The sequence below is a fragment of the Phaseolus vulgaris genome, chromosome 9 (genome assembly GCF_051622355.1).
Source record: "Phaseolus vulgaris cultivar YP4 chromosome 9, ASM5162235v1, whole genome shotgun sequence".
In the NCBI taxonomy this organism is placed as follows: Eukaryota; Viridiplantae; Streptophyta; class Magnoliopsida; order Fabales; family Fabaceae; genus Phaseolus; species Phaseolus vulgaris.
In genome coordinates, this window is record NC_143506.1 from 20957032 (window position 1) to 20965335 (window position 8304).

General features: G+C 27.9%; 1 protein-coding gene across 3 annotated transcripts; it reads left to right on the top strand.

The window, feature by feature from the left end:
• The first annotated feature begins 997 nt into the window (after positions 1–997).
• LOC137820999 (WAT1-related protein At4g08290) lies at positions 998–3958 on the top strand. 3 transcript variants are annotated; one of them, XM_068625383.1, is made up of 7 exons: positions 998–1281; positions 1394–1456; positions 1548–1664; positions 2634–2865; positions 3040–3201; positions 3380–3531; positions 3648–3958. In XM_068625383.1, exons 1-7 carry the CDS (start codon positions 1097–1099, stop codon positions 3823–3825), a joined length of 1089 nt encoding a protein of 362 aa, XP_068481484.1. In that variant the 5' UTR covers positions 998–1096; the 3' UTR covers positions 3826–3958. The 3 variants fall into 3 exon arrangements, 2 of the variants coding, with proteins under 2 accessions (XP_068481484.1, XP_090150824.1); XR_016515288.1 differs by having other exon boundaries at positions 1008–1281; positions 2634–2791; XM_090294698.1 differs by having other exon boundaries at positions 1008–1281; positions 3040–3231.
• Positions 3959–8304: the final 4346 nt, after the last annotated feature.

Consider the following 8304-nt stretch of genomic DNA (forward strand, 5'->3'; position numbering starts at 1 on the left):
ATGAATTTTGAATACAAGATAGATTGGAGAGAGTTAAATTTGATTATGATATATAATTACAAGTGATAGGAAGTTACTGAAAGGGATTTTTTATTTAAAAATGTGAATTGTTTAGTAAAATAGTGACATGTAATTAAGGTTGTCAATATATACATATATCTTATGTTAAGTTACTTTATAATTATATTTATGAAATAATTGTATGTTTCAAAATAATTTATTTATGAATTGAAAAAATATCATAAAATAAATTCTTTTAAAAAGTTTGGAACATTCTTAAAATATTCCATATTTATTTTTACTTTTTTTTTATAAAAAAACACTCTTAAAATACCTAGGAAACAAAAAACATAGAGAGATCATTTTGAGCAATGAAAAGTGCCTAGGATAGAGGCGAACCTTATCGCGGATATTATACGCACAATACGAACAACCCCTCTTCCATGCATACATCTACTCATCTACCACACTTTCTTTATTTCTCTTTTCTGTTAATTATAATTTTAATTTCTATATTGCATAATTTACCATTTTAATATTTGATTATTCAAATTTTTACTAATAATTAATTTTATTTATTCATAAAAAAAAAACTATTATATATCTATACATGATAGGATTAAAGTATCTAAAAAAAATTACATTTATTTATGATAAAAAAAACTCTATTATATATCTTTTCTCAATTTTATAAAAAAAATGGCTTGTTGACTCCACTGTTTCATATTCAAATAAACAAGTAATAATAAAAAATTAAGAAATTAAAATATATAAAAGGTGAGAAACCAAATTTCTCTATGATTAAAAATCAAACAACTAAATTACAAAAAAATAATAGATTTTTGTTTTTATAAAATAGAGGATGAAAATGATAACTTTTCAATCTTAACCAGTGTCGGGAACAACGTATAAAGTAGAGAATATATATTAAGCAACTTTTTGGATTAGGAATAATTATTATCAAATATAATGAGGTGTTGGGTATAAATATGGAGATGGAGAGCATTGGTTTGGCAGATGATTGCAGACAAAGAAAAGTAGGTATATAAGGAATTTCCATCACTTCTGAGAGAGAGAGAGAGAGAGAGAGAATAAGATGCGTAGGTGGTTGAGTAATGCAAAGCCGTATCTGCTGTTATTGGCCGTTCAATTTGGCTCCGCCGGCATGTTCATTTTTGCCATGGATGCCATGAGGAAGGGCATGAGCCATTACGTTTTCACCGTCTACCGTAATGTCATCGCCTTTCTCACTCTCTCTCCCTTTGCATTTCTTCTTGAAAGGTACCTCCCTTTTATCATCTATATACTTTTAAACCGCTTCTCAACTACCAATGAAGTTAACACGAACAATATTCAGCTATACTCAAACACTTAATTAGTATTGTTTATGCAGGAAAGTTCGTCCCAAGATGACTGTTCGCATATTTTCAGAGATTATGGCACTGGCTTTCTTCGAGTAACCATTATCTTACACTTACAAATACATGAAATTCAAGTTTGAGTTTGTGATTTAGAAGAGATATTTAGTTATATGGTGTTACTTGCAGGATAATACTGGATCAGTGCTTCGCCCTTTTGGGCATGAAGTTCACATCAGCCTCTTTCCTATCTGCTGTCATGAACTCCGCACCCTCTGTTACTTTTCTCATGGCTGTTCTTCTAAAGTAAGTAGTTAATATAATGACTAAAGCTTATATAATAAGGTAACTGTTTGATTGACACCAAAGCTCTCGAAAAAGAAAAGAGAAATCAAAGATATAAAATGTATACTTCACGATATGATGATAAAAAATACTAATGAGGATTAAAACAAGAGTAATATATATATGTCTATATATCTACCACTCACTCGTGTGATTTAAATACCAAAGCTCTGACAAATGGTACTCTCGTATACGGATGTTCAGGTGGAAAAGGATGTTGATAATGACATCTTAGAAAAAGATAGAAAGAATAAATAAAATTTTCACATCAAAATTTTTTTCTTTCTTCGTAACACTCAAAAAGTGTAGGTCCAAGCCTTAGAGGTGCAAATTATATATAGAGCAATATACAAGACATGCAAAACAAATTTAATTAGAAAAAAGAAAGTGATGAGAGATCATGCCTGTTGTAGGTGCCTTATTGCCATTTTTAGTCTTGAAGATGCCTGGTTGGACCTATAGTTGTGATTTTTTTACTGGGACATTTAATTTAAGTCTGAATTTAATTACATCAACACCTAAAATAAATGGACTAGTCAATCTAATTCTATAATATAATATATCAATTTTATCGTTAAGTTTAATTAAAAATGTACTAACAAAAACGTAAAACTTAAATTAAGATATATATTTTAAAATTAAAAAAATCATTATAAATATAATGCTATTTTATATAAAATGCTTATCGAAAATATTATTGTTATTATAAAATAAGAAAACATATATTTTTGAAAGAATATTAAGAAAAACAGGGTAAGACATCAAAATGTAACATAAATAGTGTAGATTACAAGTTTTTCATTGGCAAACAATTACATAGGTGAACTATAAAGAGACCTATTAATTAAGAAAGAGAAGCACAAAATTTTCTTCCCTAAAAGCCTAAGAATACAGAGAATATGATTCATTTAATTTATTATTACTAAATAGATTGGAACACATGAAGATGAAGGAGGCAACATGCAAAGCAAAAGTTATTGGAACAATAGTAACTTTTGGAGGCACTTTGCTAATGGCGCTATACAAAGGGCCAGCACTTAGTGTTATGGGATCTTCAACCAAACCTGAGAACGTGAACAACCCCACTGGTAACCACTGGCTCATAGGGACATGTTTCCTCCTTATTGGTTGTGCAGGCTTTTCTGCATTTTACATATTACAAGTAAGTTCATGCAGGAGACTGTATATGGAAATCCAACATATATGGATGGTTCCACTTCCTAAGTCTATATAAAGTCACGTACACTAATTTTTTTGATATGTAACAATTTAGCCCAAAATCACATATCTGCTGATATCCTGAGGGAAATGATGCATGATTTGGTGATGTGTGTAGGTCATAACATTGAGAAAATACCCAGCAGAGATGTCCCTGGCTACTTGGGTTTGCTTTGTAGGTGCACTTCAAAGTTCTATCGTGGCATTCTTCGCAGAACACCACCACCCTCATGCCTGGTCCATTGGTTGGGATACACGATTCTTTGCTCCTGCTTACGCGGTCAGTTTTTTTTATTGGATAGATTGTGAGGTAATAACTAATAAGAAGTATCTATCACAAATATTTGATGGAGATGTGAAAAAACATAGAATTCAATTCATCCAAAATCAAATGATCCAGAGAGAAAATACCCGTATGAGTTTTCTTTTCATTAATCTCTTGTCTTAATTCATTACAGGGAATAGTTTCATCTGGAGTTCAGTATTACATACAAGGCGTGGTGATAAAAACGATGGGCCCAGTTATCGTGACTGCTTTTAATCCCCTTCGTATGATCATTATTACCACCTTAGCCTGCATCGTGCTCTCTGAGAAACTCTACCTTGGAAGGTACTGCATAATTCAATACGCTTCTCATCTTACTTGTACCTCTTTTTTATCTTTAAAATTATCTTAACCTGATGTAATCTCCTTTTACTTTTTGTGCTGAATTTGAATGATATCAGTATTATTGGAGCAGTAGTTGTGGTTCTTGGACTGTATCTTGTTGTGTGGGGAAAATCTAAAGAATGCCAGCAAGGAATTATAATGACACCGTCCCCTGCAAATGATAACTCACCAGAAGATCAACGGCAGCTACCTGTGACAGCTCCTAGGAATGATAGCAATGATAATAAGGCATAATTTTGTTCACATCAATAATAAGGCTTAGTTATAGTTCATCGACAAGATGAAATAGTGATGTGGAAGGTACCTTACCCAAAATGAGCGTGTATTTGAAAGAGGATGACAAGAAATAAAAATGATTTTGGAATAATGTGTCTTATGTTTACCTGTTTATATCATATAAAAACTGACCTAAATTTACATAAACTATAGTATTTCAACATATTTGAACGCAAGCATTGGGAAAAAAATGGTTTGTTGAATTAAACATTAGAAATTATTGACAGTGATCTAGAGATTGTAGGGCCAACATGATACAGTTCACTACAAGAAAATCATGAAATAGAAACCAATTTTTAGATATCAAAATAATTAGTTACAATAAAAACTAAAATAGAGACCATTTTAGAAACTAACAAAAAAATTGGTTTCTAAATTAGTTTTTATTATTTTCTATTATTGTTAAATAGTTTTTAAATTGGTATCTAATTAGCAACTAAGGTTTTAGATACCAATTATTTAGTTTCTAAATTTAGTCTCTAAAACCTTAGTTGCTAATTAGATACCAATTTAGAAACTATTTAACAATAATAGAAAATAATAGAAACTAATTTAGAAATCAAATTTCTTTTTAGTTTTTAAAATGGTCTATAATTTAGTTACTATTACAACTAATTATTTTAGTTTCTAGAAATTGGTTTCTATTTCGTTGTTCTAGCATGGAATTTATGATATAAGCCGTATAATTGTTGAGTGATCTGATTTGTTTTGGACTCATCACCACATATTATATACTGAGTTTCTGGCTAAATTGGTTCCGTAATGAACTTTTGAGTATTCCATTCGAAAAGATGTATTCCGTGTTGGGAATTCTGATACAAGTCTAATCATATATTTGCAGTTCATACATTAAGCATCGATCCACCTTCATCCCACTTGTTTATTTTGGCATATAAAGTATGAAAGGCTACCAAATTCTTCCCAAACAAAACTAGATGCCCAAGTACTACTGAGCTCATGGGAGTGCACCATCACACCACATGTACAATATAAAACAATATTTATTTTTCATAAATTAAATTAGTTTATATATACTTTAATATACAAAAACCTCCCATATTATATCTCTTTAAAATTTTATTTTAATTTATATACAAATTGATTTAAATATATAGATAATTTGTTCTTCTATTAAAAGCCCTTGAAATCTATTCGGGCAAAACTTTAAACTACATTGTCATTTCATCAACTTGGTTACAGAGTTAAGCTAATATAAGAGACAGCTATAAAAGTAAGTTCATATATAAGTATGGAGATTCATTTGAAATAATTTATATTTTGGAAATGTATTTAAACAAAACATAAAATAATTAAATTGTAAATCATTAATTTATGAATAAAATTGATGTTCGTATTTATCAATTTTTTTGGGCAAAAAAGCATGTTAATTGTGTTGTAAAATTTTATTCTATTTTTATTTAAATTATATTTCTCAGGCAATAATATAGTCAATTATTATTAAAAAGGAATATGTTCAGGTTATAAAAAACTATAAGAATGTAACACCATATATATATATATATATATATATATATATATATATATACTCATGGTTTAAAGAATATTTTTGATAGATCTTTAATGCAATATCACAGTTGAATGGTTTATACAAATCACTCCTCCGTTGAAGCCGAAAAATAACTGGAGTCTCAAAACAAATTTCTAAAAAAAACAAAAAATAGAAAAAAAAATTACACAATACCATTTTTTACTTTATATTACAAGTAGGTCACACTTATAATTGTTACCTAGAAAATATAATGCTTTTAACTGTGGTTTAAGAATTATCAAAGATAACATTTATAAAACTGTTACTTATTTATATTTTTTTTTAAATATTGTTTCTAGAATGTGTGAACTAAATAATAATGTTGTGACCTAAAAGAGATCACAAACATGTAAATACGGTTTAAAAAGTAAAAAAGATAACACTTTTACAAATGTGATCTAAAAATAAAAAAGACAACACTTTTACAAACATGTCTTAAACCTAAATGCAACGGTTATAAAATGGTTGCCTAAAGTTTACGATAAAAAGTTACCTAAACGTTGATAACACACTACAAGAAAATTATTAAATAGAAATAAAAAAAATTAGTTTCTATATTAACTAAATTAGAGATCATTTTAGAGACTAAAAAAAATTTTGGTTTCTAAATTAGTTTCTATTATTGATAAATAGTTTCTAAATTGGTATTTAATTAACTACCAATGTTTTTTTTTACCAAATTTAGAATCTAAATAATTGGTAGTTAAAATCTTGGTAGCTAATTAGATATCAATTTAAAAACTATTTATCAATAATAGAAACTAATTTAGAAATCAATAATTTTTTTAGTCTCTAAAATGGTTTCTAATTTAGTTACTATAACAACTAATTATTTTTTGTCTCTAAAATTGGTTTCTATTTAATGATTTTCTTGTAGTGTAAGAAAATGTTGTCTTTTCTATTAGTTTAAGACAACACACAGAAAAGTATTCACTACCAGAAAAACATGAAATAAAAACCAATTTTAGATACAAAAAATAATTAGTTGTTATAGTAACTAAAGTAAAGATCATTTTAGAAACTAAAAAAAATGGTTTCTAAATTAGTTTTAATTATTGTTAAATGATTTCTAAATTGGTATCTAATTAACAACCAAGGTTTTAACTACCAATTATTTAGTTTCTAAATTTGATAGCAAAAAACTTTGTTGCTAATTAGATAACAATTTAGAAACCATTTAACAATAATAGAAACTAATTTAGAAACCAACAAATTTTTAGTCTCTAAAATGGTCTCTAATTTAGTCAGTATAACAACTAATTATTTTTTATCACTAAAAATTAGTTTCTATTTTATGATTTTCTTGTAATGATTATTTATTTTATTAGTGTAAAATAATAGTTTTTAAAATAGATGTGTTTTTTTTATCAACAAATAAAATTTTAATATAAAGAGATTCAGGATGTCTCAATATATAAGAACCAAAACGTTTCCTATTGCCAAACCAAAAACAATCATCCAAGCCAAACAAGAACAAATCTACCCCGGTTTTAAAAACTTAAGAAAAAGCTTAGCAGATAGATGTGTGGTCATAGGACAAACTCCACTCTAAAGTTTAGACAATATTTTCCATTCTTTAAGTCAATTGATGTTGGTTAAAGTGATGTCTATTCTAGTATGATATAAATAAATTTAATTATAAAAAACTTGTGTATTTGCAAGTGGTTTTGTAGTTCACTAGGTCGGACAGAGAGGAGGTTGGAAAAAACCTATCACCTTCATAATTAAACTCGTAAAAGACCACTAATGTGGGAAAAAGAAAGCAATAATTCACACACAAAACAAGAATAGTAGCTGGAAAAAAATCCATAAATTTCAATCATATTAATCACTTTTTATATTTAAATGATTTTGCTTTTGAATTTCCTTTTCACCAAATATATAAAGTGGGATTTTTTTTCTTAGTTAATAAGTGACAGAAGAAGTGCACATCTTTATATTAATTTTGTCTTTTAGTTGAATGTTTTTATAGGATAGATAATTTTATAAGCTATTTCATTTTATCTTTCAAAACACTGTTAATCAACATGTTATATATGAAAATTGTTCCTTATCTCCATTTCAAAAATCTCCTCCTAAATTACTCCATTCAATTTTTGTCCTGCCTAAACTCACTTTGGAATTGAAAAGAAAAATTAGTAGGAGAAGAAATAAAAACATATATATTGTGTAAAAAAATTACATGCATACCAATTAAATCCATAAACTAATTAATATAATTGAAATTAAATTCATTGTGACACTAACTTCTAAAACTGTCTTGTTCACAGAGGAAACTCAAATCACTAGCACCAAATTGTGTTACCTTTGGCCTTGCGTGTTGTACTGATGAGGTAGCACCATTCTAAACATTTGCAAAATTTTATTTTCCATGTTATGTTACATGTCTGCACCTATCTTTGTTAGCTCAAAACATACTCACACATAACCTATTATCCTGTTTTCTTTTCTGTGAAGCTATGTAAAGTCTTAAAATGGTTAAAACCATACATTTCCTGGAAAAAGAATAAATCTCCAAAGTGGTTAATGCATTTCAAAGTATATGTTGATTTTGTCGATTAATGATTTTAAAAATCATTTCATTATCAATGAATCTCTTCTTTTTATCAAATTTTATTTCACTTTGAATCTATTTTTTTTCTCTTAAAGAAACCGGAATTTGTTTAATTTTAATCATATACAGATCTATTACTTTGACTGTGATCGTGATTTTATAATTCTATTTTGATTCTCAATTTTGTTTCTCGGTCCACCATTCAATTCCTTTGCTATTTTCGTCAACAAAGCAATTACAATGTTTAGTCAATTTCTATGCTTCTTTCACTTTCTTTTGGTGGTTTTTTGTGCTCCCCACTACTAGATCTCTGAGACAAAAGATAAGTACATAA

Excerpts from the sequence above, each read along its gene's own strand:
- LOC137820999 (XM_090294698.1), top strand. The coding sequence starts at position 1,097 with ATGCGTAGGTGGTTGAGTAATGCAAAGCCGTATCTGCTGTTATTGGCC. Across the intron at positions 1,282-1,393 it reads TTTGCATTTCTTCTTGAAAG|GAAAGTTCGTCCCAAGATGA; the intron begins GTACCTCCCTTT and ends TTGTTTATGCAG. Across the intron at positions 3,532-3,647 it reads GAGAAACTCTACCTTGGAAG|TATTATTGGAGCAGTAGTTG; the intron begins GTACTGCATAAT and ends GAATGATATCAG.